Source organism: Dermacentor albipictus, chromosome 1 (assembly GCF_038994185.2).
Source record: "Dermacentor albipictus isolate Rhodes 1998 colony chromosome 1, USDA_Dalb.pri_finalv2, whole genome shotgun sequence".
NCBI classification, from domain to species: Eukaryota; Metazoa; Arthropoda; class Arachnida; order Ixodida; family Ixodidae; genus Dermacentor; species Dermacentor albipictus.
In genome coordinates, this window is record NC_091821.1 from 138,174,360 (window position 1) to 138,192,367 (window position 18,008).

Consider the following 18,008-nt stretch of genomic DNA (forward strand, 5'->3'; position numbering starts at 1 on the left):
ACAAGAGCCGCATCATGTTTCGTATGAAGTCCTAGTGCGATACGATCCTATCACGCCCCATGCACGGTGTGCTTTAGGTGTGAGTGGAAGTGTGCGAGTGTGAGGCAAGATGGTGGCTTCACAAGTGACACCTTCACACATGAGCAAAGGGAAAGAGAGAGAGGGGAGCTCGCTCGCAGTACTCGATCAAGCGTGCGTGAGGGGGCGGAGTGGAGGGCAAGTTGGCGTGCATTTCGGTTTCAGGCACACATCCCATGGCTGCGCATGGCTCTAAGTACGGCTGAGCGCATACGCAGCTGCGTACCCTGCTTTTGAGGTAATCTGCCGCGTGTGCAAAGAGTGGGCGTGCCAAAATGGCGTGGCACTATGTAAGCTGTCTTCCCTGTGTTTAATATTGGAGGTTGCATAATCTCGAATTTCAGTGACGTGTTGGGGTGAGAGGTAGACGAAGCATTCGCTCCCCGCTGCCAGCAATTTCCTGATAGCGTCGTCCCTACATGTGACACTATCAGCCGTGGGGGCGGAGTGCACATGAAAGTGTGGCCGGATTCACTTAATTCATACCACCTATGTGAAGATATTGTTGATGTTACATGGCGTTAAACCATATCATTCATTGCCGACTCCCAAATTTCTCAAAATGAATTGTTCTCTCATTCAAACTTGCTTTTTTCAATTGCCCGATAATTTAGAAAATTTTGTGGCCCCTTTCCATGTAAGAAAAATCGATCAGCGACTGTACTTATTTGTACAAAGGATCGAATTTCAATACAACAATATTTCTATATAACGAACGAAAATTCCAATTTTACCGACTTCGTTATATTGAGGTTTAACTGTACGTAGCTTTGAATATCATATCGAACAATGATATGAACATGCATTTATTAGCACATTGGGTTTAACTATTATTTTGGAAAACTACAATTACATTGTCAATGTTAAAAAACTAGACTAGTAAGCCGTTATACTAAAAAATTATGTATTTGGCTCATGTTAATTTGGAAAATTAAGTAATTCCTACTAGCTGTCCTCGCCAGCCTGTACCTTATTATACCGCATCAAATGCCCATAAGATCAGAGGCATTTGACCCTGTGCCAGTGGTCACTCATCGTACTTGCTGTCAAGCAATAAGCTCAAAATTGCGGGTGGCACTGCAAGAAAAAGCATACAACAACAAAGTGCACCCTCGCTGTCCGCAAACCCGTGCCCCTTGCTACTGAGAGGCTGGCTTTCCGCAAAGTCAAGATGTTTAGTGGTTAAGTGTGCTTTACAGGCAAAATTTTGCTAGCTGAACGAGATCATCGTAAAATTCAGGACCAAATCAACCCAATATTCTTAGATTAGACAGAAACAAATGCTAAAAACTGTGTTTGCTCCCGCACAGCCAGAAATATATTTGATTTGATTTGAATATGCATTTTTTTAATTGAATATGAATAATAAAGATATAATATTCGATAATATTCAAACTTTTCAAATATTCGCACATCCCTAATTAAAATATTTTCACTCTATTCTTCTATAACTTACTCATGGAATAACTCCCGTGTATTCAAAGCAATTGCTTCGAGCATGTCTTTGAATCTGAAACAAAAGATACATAGAAAATGTATTGGGTATGTATCAAGAACAATGGTTCTTTGCTGCAATGTCACTAGTTACATAAAAGCACAAGACAGCCCAAATACTATGCATCCCTGCTGCAAGACAGCTGGGTGCAAGACCCTATCTTGATAATTCTGAAAAAGACTGCAGCTTGATGTTCCAGCACTTTATCATGCATTTTACTTGCTCCATGTACTTGCCTAAATCACGCCTAGACATTAGTAATCTAACAGTCACCATGGTCAGTGTATGACAGCACACGGCATACATGCAATGCCCGACCACATGGTTACGTTTTTGTTACATTCACTGTGAAGTAACTGTTCTTTGCGAGCAAATCAGGCTCTATACACTATGAAAAATGATAACAGAAAAAAAACTTCGAAAGAGATTCTGAACGGAGTCTCAGCATAGGCAAGGCAGTATCAAAAGTTGTGACTTTTATTTTCCTCCAGTTTATCACAAGAACACTTTGAGGAATCACTGTCACAAAATACAGAGGTTTAGGATATGTGACATCTGTATTGCGTAGAAAGAAAAGTTCATAGTAAGCATTCAACAGTGGTCACTACAGTACACACTAAGATGATATCAGAAAAGCATTCATGAGACAAGCAAAAACTACAATACCGTGAATCATTAAGTATGACAATAATTATAGTACAGTGCAGCCCACTTATAACGATACCACATATAATGATAGATTGCTTATAACGATGGATCGACATAAGTGTGTCATCTTATGCATTAGGTCTATGGGGGGAAAAAAACCATATACCGTATTTACTCAAGTCTAGGCAGGCTCCGATTATAAGCCAAACCCCCAAATGTCCAAAGCCAGAAAAAATTTAAACCTTACCGTGAATGTAGGCTGAACAAAAAAATGAGGACAGCGTTAAAAAAATGCAAACAGCATTTCTTTAATATGAACATGCCGAGCTCACTCCACATTATCATTGCTGCTAGCCTCGTCGCTATAGCCCAGACCACACGCACGCATGCGGACGCGCGCAATCTTACGTCCGCACGCCCATGCATGCACAGACAGTGCAGCATGGCTCGGATGCATCAAAGCACTGTGCGATCTCGATGAACAGCTCCTCTCTGTTATCGCGCGCTTATCACTTATCTCCTTGTTGCGGCACAAGCAAAAGCGTCCCCTGTTGCCACTTCCAACGACGGACGTTTTTCTCATCGATGCTTAAGTCCTCCCAGCTTGAACATTTGACGATGCCTCTGCGGCTAGCACAAAACTTCGTTTGAAAGCGGCACAATCATTTCTCTATGGCGGCACTACAGTGGCATCGCCTGTTTGGCGCCATTATGACGACGCCACGCTATGGGCTACGCCACATGCCAATACAACACAGCTCAAAATAGCGACGTCGCTAGTGTACTCCAGTTGGCGACTGGCGGGGGTTAATAGCGGCTGCGATACCGACTTTTCCAGATGACACTAGCTATGCACTATATTTATTATTTTCAATTACAAACTGGTGTGTTTTTTTAAATCCTCAAATCTAAGTTGACCATAAGGTTTGGTATCTAATTATTTGAAAAAAGCTATCGGCCTAGATCCAAATAAATACGGTATGTATAAATATAAGTTATTCACCACATATCGGATATAACGATCAAAATTATGCCATCTGGATGACGTTTTCCATATGGTGACAGTTGCGTTGCTTAGTTCCCCTGAAACAAACAATGCTCAGAAAGGGTGGTAAGTGTACCTATGCGAGTTCGTATCTGCCACCACTACCGCACAGCACGTTCTGCTCCTACCACTCATGCACCAGAGAGCATCGCGAGTTGGCACAGCACACCACAAGATGGCACCAGCTGCTTCAAGTTTTTGCGCGTCACCCACAATGGCACCAAAGAGTGAGGGAGAGGAAGGGGGGGGGGGGGGGGGCGTAAAGCAAAGCAGTGCAGTGGTGCCCGTCCCCCCACTCAGTCTCTTTCTCAGAAAGCCCAAAAGTAGCTTCGCAGCTGAAGCCACCGAAGCAGCAGACAGCCCATTAGTGATGTTCCGTGCAGGGAATTTTCTTTTTTAGGGGAAATTTTCAGCCACAATTTTGGATGAAAGAGATAAAGGGAAAAAAAAATTATGGGGTTTTACGTGCCAAAACCACTTTCTGATTATGAGGCACGCTGTAGTGGAGGACTCCGGAAATTTCGACCACCTGGGGTTCTTTAACGTGCACCTAAATCTAAGTACACGGGTGTTTTCGCATTTCGCCCCCATCGAAATGCGGCCGCCGTGGCCGGGATTCGATCCCGCGACCTCGTGCTGAGCAGCCCAACACCATATCCACTGAGCAACCACGGCAGGTGAGATAAAGGGAATTTATGAGATATTGTAGGAAATCTTAAGATTGATAAAGTAAATATCAGAATTATGCCATTGAGCAAGCCATCACTTTGACAAACCACAGCAAACACTTCTAAGTACACAGGCCAAACTTCAAGTCAGCTAGCTTAACGTTCTAATAACCTTTGTTCTTGACAAGCTGTTGTACTGTTGGGTACAAAATGGGGACTGCAGTTGGCTACATTAGTATTCAATAACGTGATTTAGTCAGAATCGCTAAAATGCTGCGAGCCACCAGTGCTAGTTGATTTGATGCTTTAGCTCGGATTATGCGGAAGATATGTCGAGCAATGACGTTACAAAGTTCTACATTAGAAATTTGAGATCTCAATATATTGCTGTCCAACTGAGATGTAAAATAAACCGTATAATGTTCTTGAACATGACTTTACCTACAGTTGCCAAGACACCCTCTTATGCACCTAACCTATGTGTGTGTACATGTGCAGGGACATTTACAGGGACAGTTTTGGAACAATGCAGGGAAAATTGTCACAAATAAAGAATTTTGGTGTACAGGAATGGGAATTCTTCTGCAAGGTACGGAACATCACTGCAGCCCAGCTTGAAGATGGCGTTGACAAAGCACGAAGCTGTGTCGCCTGACATGAAGATGCAAATTCAGCAGGACTCTCAACGCAGCTTCAAGCTGAGCGCCCTCGTGAAGAAATATGAGCTCACTCAGTTGACTATATCGACCGTCCTGAATACCGGGAGCACCAAGATTGTGGAGGCAGGAACTATTAGTGGTCCTGGCAATCAGCGGAAAATGGTTGGGGAACCTTTGTACGCAATGTCGAAGAGTCGCTTTACCAGCTGTTCATGACAACCCGCGTGCATTATGTGCCCATCAGTGGGCCAATACTTGTTGCCGAAGCAAAAAACTTCACTTTTCTTCTTAGACGGTCAAATTTTAAACCTGGAGAAGGCAGGATCCAGCAGTTTAAAGATCGGCACGGCATCATTTATAATAACATAGCAGGGGAAGCGGCGTCTCTGGATACACAGGCGAAGCAGCAGTGGCTAATGACAAAGCTGCCTAGCGTGCTGGCAAGCTTCGCGACGGAAGACATAGACAAATGTGACAAAACTGCTGTTTTTTTTTTTCTTCAAATGTTGCCGTTGAAGACACACTATTAAAGTAGATCGCAGGAAGAACGCGAAACTTAGCGTGACTGTGTTGCTGTGTGTTACCACTGACAGGAGCCGTCGCCTTAAGCCTTTTGTGATCGGGAGATCAAAGAAGCCAGCATGCTTCAAGAATCAGCACATCCTGGTCCGCTATCGTAGTAATAAGAAGGCGTGGATGACCTGTGACCTGTTTGAGGAATGGCTAATCGAGTTAGACAGCATAATTGAAAGCCAAGGGAGAAAAGTAGTGTTGCTAATCGACAACTGCAACGCACACAGCGTTAGCCCGAAGCTGACATCTGTGGAGTTGATGTTTGTGCCTCCCAATATGACGACATGCCTGTAGCTGTTGGACACCGGCGTGATAGCCAATTTTAAAGCTTTGTATTGGCGGCACATAATAGAGTGGATAATCTAGGTCAATGACCGCTCAGCTCCTGGCACGTCGGGCCATGCACACAGGTCCTCTAACATGAAGATCAGTCTTTTGAAGGCTGTGCGCTTCGTCTACGGTGCGTGGTATGAACTGAAGCAGTCCACCATACAAAACTGCTTCAATAAGGCGGGCTTTACGTGCCAGGAGAAACACCCCCACCCCCCAAACACACTTCCTTGATAGCGAGACCAACACAATCGAAGCCGTAGACATAACAGAGCTCTGGGAGCCAACGGTACTGGTGACACAGGTGGTGTGTCGATGGAGGAGTTTTTGAGTGCAGATAGTGCTGCCTCGTTCTGCGATGAGATCACTAACGAGGCAATTGCCGAAAATGTGCTGTCACTACAGATGGCAACATTGTACGACGATGGTGACAGCAGCAGCAACAGTGACAACAAGATTGACAGTGGCTCTATGACCCCGATCTCAATGCCACACAAAGCGCACTGTCGTCGCTCAACTCGTTAACTGATTTTATGCGTTCTAAAGGATTACCGTAAGTGTGCGTGCAGCAGCTGGAAGCGTTGCACATGGCAGTTGTGAAGCTGAAACTGCCACGAAAGTAAGTGCAGATTTTAGACTACAGTCGAACCCACTTACAGCGATACCGGTTTTAACAATATATCGGTTATAACAATGAGAAGCTGCTGTACCGTCAACTTTTGTATGTGTTCCATGGTGAAATAACCCGCTTACTACAATGCCCCGATGCAGCATTATCGGTTATAACGATAAAATCTGGTGTCCCAGCCGAAAGGTAGTGAAATGCGAAACCCTTGAAAAGAAAAAAAAAAAGAAAATGAGAAATTCGAGCTGCTGCAAGATGGGCCGCTGCTCCAACAGCCGCCGTGCACCCTTCTCCCGTTGCCCTTCCGCCCCTCCAAACACGAATGGGCTGCGGCCGTAGCTACAAGCCATCCCACCCTCCGAAACACGAATGGATTGCGTCAACTGCCATGCTCGCAGGTTGCTCAAAGGTTGCTCGCTGGCTCCTCATGCAGCACAGTTCCGCAAACAGCTTAATTGCTCGCGTTCATTTTTGTTGGTTGCGTCGAAATCATTCCTGGCCACATGGTTTCTCAGCCTCGTTTGACCAACAGTTGGTTTGACTCGCCGCCGAAACGAAGATGGCTGATCCACCCGCTAATCATCAGCAATGCGTGACATTGCCGAAGAAAAGAAAGTGCACAGCTATTGATTTGGAAACTAAGTGCTTCTAACCAATGACGCGACCGTCGTGAACGTGCTTGCATCAGATAGCAACAGCGACGACGGCAGCGATGACGCAGTAGGGCAGGCTGCCTTAACGTTGTCCTCGCAGATGGCCCGGCAGATGATTCAGTCCCTCCGGGGCTTTGTTTTTGCGAGGAACTTTCCACTGCACTATGTGGAGCACCTGGATGCCTTGGAGGACGTAGGCAAGCTTCATGTAAAGCATGCAAAGGCTGATGGACATAGGGTTTTCTCGTGCAAGCCAATGAGAAGTGCATGGCAAGATGCTTGTGGCGATCTCGCCTAAGCATTCCTTCTGGTTTTCTCAAGCTGACAGGCTGCTGCGGCAGCCTTCTGGCAATTTTTAAGAGGCCCCTTTTGGGGCCACCAAAGTGATGCCTTGGCGGTGCTCACATATTGCGTGCCATCCGTGTCCCCTCTTTGCAGTTGTTATAGCAGTGCCATTCTTTAACGCCGACAGCTGGGGCTTGTTACACGCGATCGGAGCTCCCAGGAAACAGTTAAACGAGTGAACACAATCAGCAGCTGGATGGAGGAAGGTGCTGGGGAGGGGCACTGACCTCCCTGCTATTATAGTTTCCTCACATCAGCTCTGCCATCCCCCTTTTTTTACTTTTTCATGCAACCCGGTTATAACAATTATTAGTTATAACGATGGAATTTTCGTGGCACTTGAATATTGTTATAAATCGGTTCGACTGTTCGTGGCACTTGAATATTGTTATAAATCGGTTCGTCTGTACTTCAATATAGAGAGCCTATTGCTTGACACAATCTTTGGTGCTGGAAATAAAGTTTTGTTTTTCACAGCCTGGTTTCTACATCTATCCTTTAGTGCAAGTGGTGAATTCGGGTTCGGAGCTACAAAGCTACGTTCAGAAGCTTTTCTTTTATGGCAGTGCAGCTACAGCGATCATCGGTTACAAAGGTCATATTTTTTGTTTTTCTCGATATCATTATAAGTGGACTGCACTGGACAGGTTTTATCCACTCTCAGTGTAGTCAAAGTAAGGGAATAAGTTAAAGCTACTTACTCTTGCATACGCATGGTAACTTTCCCAATCTGGTTCTCCTCCAGAACTGCAGTCACGATCTTTTTTCCTGTCTTCAGTATTTGGTGAAAATTGCCATAAGTTATTTTTTGGAATGTTGGAAACCTTTCTCTATTCATCCAGTCAAGAAATGTCATGTTTTGTTCTAAAGCACTGTTTTCTGTAAAAGAAAAAATTTTTATTACCTGCAAGTCATTCACATGACAAAAGGAACAGGGAATAATCACTCCGCGTAACTGCAATAACTTAATTATAATAAAAGAAAATGACACCTACAATTAGGTTTACTATCACATAGTAAGTTTCCATAATAAATATGTATGAATACACAATACATCAAAATTTTTCGTTCCTACAGAATGGCACGTGTAGTTTCAAATGCCTGCAAAAGTTACTGCATAGTGCAAATATGGGAAAAAGCAGCTACACAATCCCAAGAACACTTCTAAGAATAAAGCCAGCCTCTACAGAGGTCAGAGTTGCACAAAACAAAAGTTGAGCCATTTAACACTTTCGGGACCGACCCATAGGCCATCGATCATATATGATCGACGGTTTTGCGCGCACTGCCCCGTTCAAATTTCCGCGCGCTTGGACATGTAGCTCCATCTAGGAGGTCGTCAGGAACTAGACTCTCGGTTTCGGCATAGTTTCTTTCATTTCCAGCAGGTGGCGATACGCGAGAGAGAATTTTCTCGATTGCGGCGGCGGCGGACGCAGTGGAAAATGGCGTCGTGCTCGCGTCCGGTCGCTCGAAAAGAACGCCGTCAATCGCGCGATTCCGCTGCTTCGGCAACGGATTTTTTTGATGAACCGAGCAGCGAAGAGTCTGAAGACGACTTCGGCAGCTCCGATTTTATTTCGAACTCCGATTCGGATGATGATGAGCCACGGACTTCATCTAGTAGCCGAAGGTGAGCATAGTTCCACATTCATTTCTTTCTGGAGTAGGTGAACGGGCTCGCTATATGTTCTCATTATTTTATCTTTACTTGATAGGGTCTCAACAAGCTACGGCAATGATCTGCTGCCGCCAGCGCAGAAGCGGATTGAGTTTTCGCCGCGACGGGAACCTGGCGTGTACTTGGACGCAGAAGTGGGCGTGGCGCTCAGAAGCGGATCAAAGAAATTCTTGACTGCTCTGGACTTCTTTCTTCTGTTTTTCTCGATGAATGTGATCGAAACAATTTGTGACAACACGAACAAGTATGCTTGGACTCACATTTTGGAAAAACCAACGCATGCTTGTTCCGATGGATCTTGGGAAGAAGTCACCCCAAGTGAAATGCTAAAGTTTATCGGACTCGTAATTTACATGGGCGTTGTGAAGGTTCCTCGGCTGAAGCTGTATTGGAACGTAGGAGATCTGTACAGCGGTCTGCTCCCACCACGGATCATGCGGCGACGCCGGTTCATAGCTCTACTCGCAATGTTGCAAGTTGCAGACTTGCACGATGTCACTCAAAGTTCAAGAGGAAAGCTCCGATACATGTGGTGGCTCCTGCAACACATGAACGAAGTGTCAGCGAATCTTTTCCAGCCACATCGCGATCTTTCCGTGGATGAGCGCATGGTGAAATCGAAAGGGCGGTCAGGCATCCGACAGTATATCAAAGATAAAGTAACAAAATGGGGCTACAAGCTGTGGGTCCTAGCTGACCCTGGCACCGGATATACTGTGCAGTTTAGTGTGTATACCGGTAAGCGTGAGCAGCCAGGGCCCCATGGCTTAGCTTTCGACGTAGTTTGCCAGCTGTGTCACAGATATCTTGATCAGGGCTACAGGATCTTTATGGACAATTTTTACACTTCTACTAGCCTGTTCAGTCATCTTCTCAGCCGAAAAACATTGGCTTGCGGAACCACACGCAAGGATCGCCGAGGATTTCCTGCAGAACTGAAGGATGCACGGTGGGAAAAAAAAGCTCGACGTGGCGACATTCGATGGTTGCGCGATCAGAACATCCTGTACCTTCAGTGGAAAGACCGGCGTGTTGTCAACATGATGAGCACGGTTCATACTGCAAATGACACGGTCACCGCAAAAAGAAGGGAAAGAAGGCAAAACTCCTGGACTCAGATATCTATAACAAAGCCTCTGCTGATCCATGATTATAATGCTGGCATGCTAGGCGTAGATAAATCGGATCAAATGATTGGATATTATAATGTTCTCATGAGAAGCGTACGGTGGTGGAAGACTCTGTTCTTCCACTGCATCGATATTGCATGTGTGAACAGTTTCGTACTCTTCCAAGCTCACCGCACATTGCACCCAGAGATTCCTGAGCTGGCACGCACTGCCGGGTTTGACCACCTAGCTTTTAGAGAAGAGCTCATTCGGCAGCTTCTGAATCTTGACGGTGCCAAGCAAGCACACACGCCTCCACCACCCGTCGCAAAACATGCACTCCACAAGCCGGAAAAAGTGGCAAAACGCAGAAACTGCAAGCTGTGCTATGAGCAGAAGAAAATCGAGCTCAAAACTAATGTCTTTTGCAGCACATGCCAAGTTCACTTGTGTTTTACGACTGCCCAGAACTGCTTCGTCGAGTGGCACAAGAACCGTGGGACCTGAGTGGCTGACCACTGGTGCAAGCTAGATTTCACACAAAAAAAAGACAGTTGTAGATACGCGTGCCAAATTTTCACAAGCAAGAAAGGAGGCATTGTAGCACATTTTGTATATCTTGAATTTTTTTTATTATGTTTTTCCACTTTTATATCCATGACTTTTCCAACTTTTTTATGTTGTTCTTTCAGCAAATCTTGAATTTGAGATTTTTTTAAAAATATTATATATCACTTTTAAGTCTAACCTTTCTTTATGCATGAAAGACCATCTAATTAGCTACATTTTGATAAACATTGCAGCAATATAGCGTAATGACTATTCGTAATAAAAAATAATTTTTGACACCCATCAGAATTGCCTGTTTTTTCCCCGGTCCCGAAAGAGTTAAGAAACTGGTGCAAGATATGTGGGTTAACTCTTTCAGTACCACGCCCATTCGGCATTGTTAGCCCGCTAACTATGGTTTGAAATGCCAATTTTGAGGCTTTCCGCGCCACTCACGGACACACTGCGCTATCGGATGTGAACGAAACTATATTTCTGATTTCTAAGCAGTTCGCTTTTTCCCCACAAGGCATTAATTTTTTAATGCACTCTGAAGTTTGGCGATCGTCAAAGCAGAAAGCAAAAATGGCCGCCTCCAGGAGCGGCGCGCGTGCTTCGAAAGATCGCAGATCTCACAATTCCACTGCGTTTGCGGCTGATTTTATCCATGGATTGAGCAGCAGTGAGTCTGAGGATGCTACCTTTTATTCAGACTTAGACTCAGAGCGACGACGGCGCAAGCCAGCCTGGAACATTGGTGGCCGCAGCCTGGCACGCCAAAATGTAGTGCTTGCACCTAATTTTTTGTAGTGGAACACCTGTTCAATGAAAAATCCTGATTTTTGTCATCTAATAGTGCCTATTAGATGACAATACATTTTGTATATATCATAATTTTTGTTTCATTTTTTCTTAGCAGATACAAGCGTGTCTACAAACTTTGTTCAATTTTATTCCAGAATCTTGATTTTGATAATTTATATCTTTTTTATGACATACACCTCATTAATAAAACTTGCATCTGTGAAAAGTGCATTCATTATGACTTTTGTTTATGTATTACATAAAATATTAATGCAGTAGTTCCTTCAGAAAAAAATAATAAGGCATAACCTACAAAAAAACACCTATTTTCTCCATGGCAGGGAAAGAGATAATTAAACCAATGCAGTGATTTTGAGTCACATTATGCAAGGCATTTTCTGCATCTTGCCGAATTATTTTCTAGCAAAAAATTGGTTTCCTTACTTTTAACTATAAATTTAAAAGTACATGATTGTGCAGGAAAGTATATCACTAAAACCATCAAATTAACTTTAACAGTTTACATAATGCTACCATTCATGAAGCTCTTTTTTTTTTTATCTAACAACAAAAACCATCAGACAACAAACTTGCATGCCCCAACAGCACTGCTCTCGAAACAAGCCCAAATGAATGTTTTAAACTCTTTATGCAGCCAGGCATCCTCGCTAAAACCAGAAGGCACCAATAATGCTGGAGGTTGTTTCAATCCCATTAAGCCTTAAATGGCGTTCTTCAGAATAACAACAGAGGCGCCATGACAGACAAGCTGTTAAAAACTATCTCGTGATATATACAGTTTCACATTAAAGCAATGGCTTATACAAGTACTATAGCAGTCACCAATATAACTAACACACTCCCACTTCTGTGGCTCTGCTTGAAGAAATCAATAACTGGCTTTCTTCTTTAACCACACTTTTGAGAACAGTACTGATATAGCAAGCAAGCCTGTTGTCTGAATCTATTTTAGAGCGCAGCTCTTTGGCGTCCGTTCCTGGGTTTCGCGTTGTCGTCGGCGTTGTTGTCGGCCTCGTAACCAGCTCCGCCCCCCTTTCATCCCGCCAGCGCTAGCAGCGACCGACTGATACCGCTGGATGCCGCTGACGCCGCTAGAGAGTCAAGATAACGTGACTGCATAGAACACCGTCGCCGCCATGCAGAAAGAGGAGGAAAGGGTCCCCCCCCCCTGTTCTTGGGTGGCGGATAGGGTGCTCTTCAGTTGCCGACGCGCCGGTTATTTCACGTAGGCCCCGGCACGTCGACGAATACGTGACCACCTTCCCACGGCTAGACCTGGTTCTTAGCGCTGCGGAAGCGAGGGTATCATATTGTTTGTGTCGGCATCGGCGGCGTTGTCCCTGAAACCAACTCCGCAGCTGGGGTTGACTCACTATCGGCGTCAGCGGCATCAGTCAGTCGCTGCTATCTCTTCCCTCCTCCCTTTATCGTGTTGTCCGCTTGCTGCGCGCGCTTCTGCCCCCATCGTTTGCCACTGGGTGTACACGCCGCCCCCCTCCCCCCTCTTCCTGCGAGTCTCCGGTTGTCAAAGCGCCGGCTCGAACTTAATTCCTTTCTTCGCTCCTCCTCCAATGCAACCCCTGTGCGGTGGCAATCAGAGAGCCAGATCGGTGGCGGCGGATCTGTATATGTGCACCGCCCGAGCCGAAATTGCCGCTGCCATTCGCCCTGTGGGGTGGCAATCAGAGAGCCAGATCGGTGGCGGCGGATCTGTATATGTGCACCGGCCGAGCCGAAATTGCCGCTGCCGTTCGCCACTGCGAAATTATCTGCCAGTTCTTTCTGAGCCATGAGCGAGACGACCGATGGAAGTCCTCCGTCTGCTGTTTAAAAACTCGCCAGGCATTCTTTGCAGAAACAAAGAACAACCAAAACAAAGATACAGTTGAGAATTGGATGTCATGTTTTCAATGATGATCTTAAATGGGCCCGAACCACTTTTTATTGAAGTGGAGAAATGCATCTGAAGTTGAAATAGGCTATTTCAGAAATTCTTTGCCGCAAAAAAGTACTTCAACGCATTCAGCATAAACGGAGTTACTATTGGCAATCAGACAAACCCTTCGCGGTGCTTCTACTCCTCCTTCAATGCCTTGCACTGCAAAGGCTATGGTGGAGCAGGGCATGCCCACAACGCTCCGCCTAATGACGGTCACCATGGCTAACAGTTCAAATTCGATTATAGATGTTAACATAGATGCCACTACTTTCAATTGATTTTGATGCCTACGATGCACCAAACATAAGCCAAGCATGGTTGACCTTAGCGAGCCACAGTGCGCTTAGCCAGTGGACTCGTTGCGGCACCCCGCGGCGATCGCAGTATCTACGCTACGTAGCAGACCGCAACTACACCCAACTGTAGCAGCAGTGTTTGCTTTGTGAACAGGGCCCGAGTGTCTGCTGGCGCTCATATACTGATCTGGCCGTGCTACGTGGTGTGAACCAGCTTTGTCCTTCACCAGCTTGACCGAAAGATACTAGGCACATCTAACTGGCGCACTTTTAAGTCCTAACAATAAGCCTGCCAAAGTGTATAACCAGGAATAGCCAGGAGTCAGTGCATGCCGGCAATATGCATGTGGTCTGACCTTAAGTTTCCCATGGTTCGAGGCTAGTTGGGCATTCAAAAGCAGTCAAGATTAGCGAGACCCCATGGCTACAACACCAATAAGCAGGGTGGCCAAAGTTTAATTCCTATGCGGTCGGTCGCGGCTGAGCGTGAGCAGATGATAGTCGGCTTCTAATGGAAGTACGTAATTCTTATCGAAATTTGAAAGCAGATTTTCACTTACTTCAGCCTGTTCATTAAATTTCGTCACTATACACAGTTACAGTAGGAAGAAACGCACCGATGCAAACAGCCTTCTTGATTGACGTCAGCTATTGGCCAATAGCAGCCATGTATGGGAATCTGCTATATTACGAAATAAAGCATCCAGAAAGGGGGAGGAGCAGGCTTCTGTTGACGAAAAGGCGTTTAAGAAAAAGGTGACTTTTCACTCCGCTTGTCAGCTCCGCATACAACTCCGCATACAACTGCAAAACTTGGCAGATATGTTCATACAGTGAAGGCTATCTGCAGACTATGTTTTTTCACCAAGCCCAAGAGGTGGTTCAGGACCCCTTTAACCCTTTCGCTGTCACGGACGTACCGGTACGTCATCGCGCTTCCCCCCCAAAACTGTCACTGACGTACCGGTACGTTCTCTATCGTGCGTTCAAAATTTCGCGCCAGAGCGCAAAGCTGGCGCTCCTGGATTGGCCACGCACTCTGTTGACTCTTTCTACAAGTTCGTATATTCGCCCCGACCTGTGTTACTCCATGTATTGAAGAGTAGGGCGCGAGGGCCACTCCCCACTTTCTTTTTGCTGAGTGGCGCGGTGGCTCCGTGTTCGCTGTATCATGCGTCGCGCGCTGTGGTTATGGGTTCAAGGGTTGTTCTGCCGTCTCCGCTGGGTTGAAGGTTTTTATTTTTCTTCTGTTGGTGTGCCTGCTACTGCACGTCAAGTTCAGGCGCACGTGCCGTTGCCTCTCCGAAAAGAGCGACTCGTTGCTGCTTTCGCTCTCTCGCCGCACCCTCGCTTTCGACTTGCAGCAGTAAACGTAAAGCCCTTCGAACTTTGTTTAGCCTTTTTCCATCTCTCTCTGTCTTCTTGATCACGCAACGTCCCATTGCTCTCCGTAGTGCTACTGAAAGCGCATCCTCCCTGCGCGCGGTTACTTTCGGATGGCTCAGCGCGCGGGACCTTCGTCTGCTCATTGGAGCGGTGGCTCAATTCCGATTCAGAATACGAGCCGAGCTCGGATTCGGACTCAGACAGAGTCGCATGCGAGGAAGAGGGTTCCGCATCGTCAGATTCGGGTGTTGAAGGGATTTTATAGTCAGGCTGATGATGATGATGATGTTTACTAACAACAGCTGCAGAACACTGAAATGCGTATATTACATTGACTATGTTATTTGTATACCAATCATAATCAAAAATAAATTGCTATGTTCATTCCCTGTTATGCTCGTTCCCTGAAACCAAGCCGACACTGGGGGTGCGTCACGGTCAGAAAGGTCCGACAGCGAAAGGGTTAAAGCTTGCTTGCACCAACATGGCACTAAAAATGGAGTAACATTTAATTAATCATGGAATTCCCTTATTAAGGGAAGGGACACAGAAATGTTAGTCTGACAGTTGCAATAATACTGCAATTAAAATGCATTGATTTCACCCTGCAGATTGCACTCTTTAAGAGTGACAACCCCTGGGACTTCAGAGCCAGAACTTCATACAGACTAGGACCAGTATACAGATGAAACTCATTGCCCTAAAGATTAAATGACAGACCAAAACAGTATAAAATGCACATACAATTAATAAGTAATTTGTAAGACATGTCAATTCCTATTGGTCTCTAGCTTCTCTCCTGAGCACTAAAAATTCAGCCACAAATCTCTCTTCCTTGAAATACTGAGAAACATCAAATCAGTGCAAGAAAAGAATGAGGAAGAAGCTCAAGGCAGAAAAAGTAAGCAAGCACAAGGTGTTGAAGCTTGAGCTTCATTCTTGTCCCATTCCCACATTGCTTTTAAAACAATGAAACTACCCGTCATACATTTTACAACCAACAATAGCGAAAACAGTTAAAGATCTTCTAACATGGCTTCCAGTGGTGCACCTAGTTACCACACCTTAAAGAGCCATATGTATCATGGACCAACATAAACGGCAATCACATAACAGTCCGCTACATACAGATGCATTCCTTAATGCTTTTTTGATTAGGACCCCATGTGCAGCATTTTTAAAGAACTTGGAGTCACTGCATGTTTCTGGGCCTTTGATAGGGCACCTGTAGAACTTATACGTATCACTCCAGAAGGGCACAGCTGCTCACTCTCAACCTCCAGAATACCATGTGTGCTATAGTGCTATAGATGCACTGCAACAAGGGCCAGAGAAAGATATGGTAATTTACACAGTGGTGGTCCAGCCAGATTACGATTTAGAGCAATTTTTGAGCCACGAAAAAAACACTTCTGTAGCAGTTTAGGAGCATTCACAACAGCCTTTTGGAGCAGAAAAATTTAACTTTTTGAAAAACGTGGAGCAGTACAGTAGTATTAATGTGGCCATTAGCCGTAGCTTGTTATTACAACACACTCAGTAAATGCTGCTCAACAGTAAAGGAACACGCGAAGCCAACAGTTGGCAGCAGCCAATTAAGCTAGTCTGCCAATTTTGGTAGGGAAGAAACTTTTGTAAGCAATTACATAATATATTTGTAGGCTAGCAAGAACAATGCTATGCGGCCAGGCATAAGACAGATAAAAATTAGAACTGTGTTAGACAAACTTGAGCCATCAGGCATAAGACAAAATGTGACGGTAAATGTTTTCTGTGCGTTCCAAATGACAGATGCTTTGATATGCTTTACCACAATACACAAAATATGTATTGCAGCTAATAAAGATGCTCGAAGCTACAAGAGACCGAGATGCCGCTGTACGGTACATTGCAAAGATGGCAATATGGCCATGAACAATATTCATACTATGCCGTACACTCACTTTCATTACAAGGCAATTGTCGGCTTTCCGATTTTCATGCGGCTTCTGATAATGAATCGACTAGTCTATTCGCAAACAGTAACTTTAACCACTGCCACCCGAGTGACCCAACGAAACAGTACCAATTAGGTCTAACAATCAAGGCAAAGTGCCAGTGACAAAAATTCCTTGTAGGTCGATGTGAAACGGTCCACAAGCCGTCACAGAAAGCTTGCTGCTTATATATTGCACAAGTGGTGAATTGGTGATCAGTTCTGATCCCGCACACAGGTTTTTGACGGCGCTTGAAGTGCCGTTCAGGTCCACAGGCAACCAGCCGGCAACTATTGCAACCACACAGAGAAGTTTGTATGCTTAAGACTGCATGTTGACACAAAGTTCCAAACTGCATGCATGAACACGAATATTGTATACAACCTACGTGCCTTCCGATGGCGTATCGGCCCTATCTTCAGACATGCTATCGCGCATTTTATACACAATTAAACTGCTTTGTTTTGTTTCAATCTGTGTTGTCAACTTAGATGAACATTGTTTCACTGAAGAAGTTACAATGAATACAGTCTAAGCTTGTTGCAACGGACCCACATACAAAAGACTTTCGGATATAACGGACCATATTTCAACCTTAGTTTGTTCTACCTATTTTATTGATGCAATGAAGTTCACTTTTAATGGACTGCACTACAACGAACTATCGTCTACAGCGGACGTAATAAAAGGCAATTAAAAAAAACAACGGGTGCACAGAACATACTTTTGCCACGTCAACACGGGCTGACAACTAACTTGCAAAGGTCGGCCAACGATCGTGGTTCAATACCGCACGCCTGAGAGAGGAAGGCGGGGCGGAAATGCGCCATCTTTTTTTGCGTGTGAGGCACTGGGGGAGGCAAGGGAGACGGGTTCAACTCCGGCAGCTGCTGCTTACTGAGCGGTTGCGCGGTCGCCGCATCTTGAAAGCGATCTGCGATATGGAAAAATTGCTTGCCCACACGGGGGCCGTATCTTAAGGTGATCTGCGATGTGGACAAAGTCTGCCCAGCACCGGTAGCTTCGTATGCGCTCTGTTATCAACGTTTAGTTCGCGTTGGAGCGAGAGACAGCACGAAGCTACGTCAATTCACTCACTGCTGCTGCCGTGCTTCCTCACTAATGTTT

At 45.2% G+C, this 18,008-nt stretch overlaps 1 protein-coding gene across 1 annotated transcript in view; it reads right to left on the reverse strand.

Moving 5' to 3' along the window:
• The window catches only part of LOC135911819 (protein disulfide-isomerase TMX3-like), a 52,973-nt gene that overhangs the window by 24,357 nt on the left and 10,608 nt on the right, over nt 1–18,008 (reverse strand). The window contains exons 8-9 of the mRNA XM_065444157.1: nt 7,821–7,998; nt 1,535–1,588 (exon numbers count right to left, since the gene is read on the reverse strand). Coding sequence (XP_065300229.1) covers nt 1,535–1,588; nt 7,821–7,998 — 232 coding nt within the window. The remainder of the gene's footprint in view (nt 1–1,534; nt 1,589–7,820; nt 7,999–18,008) is intronic.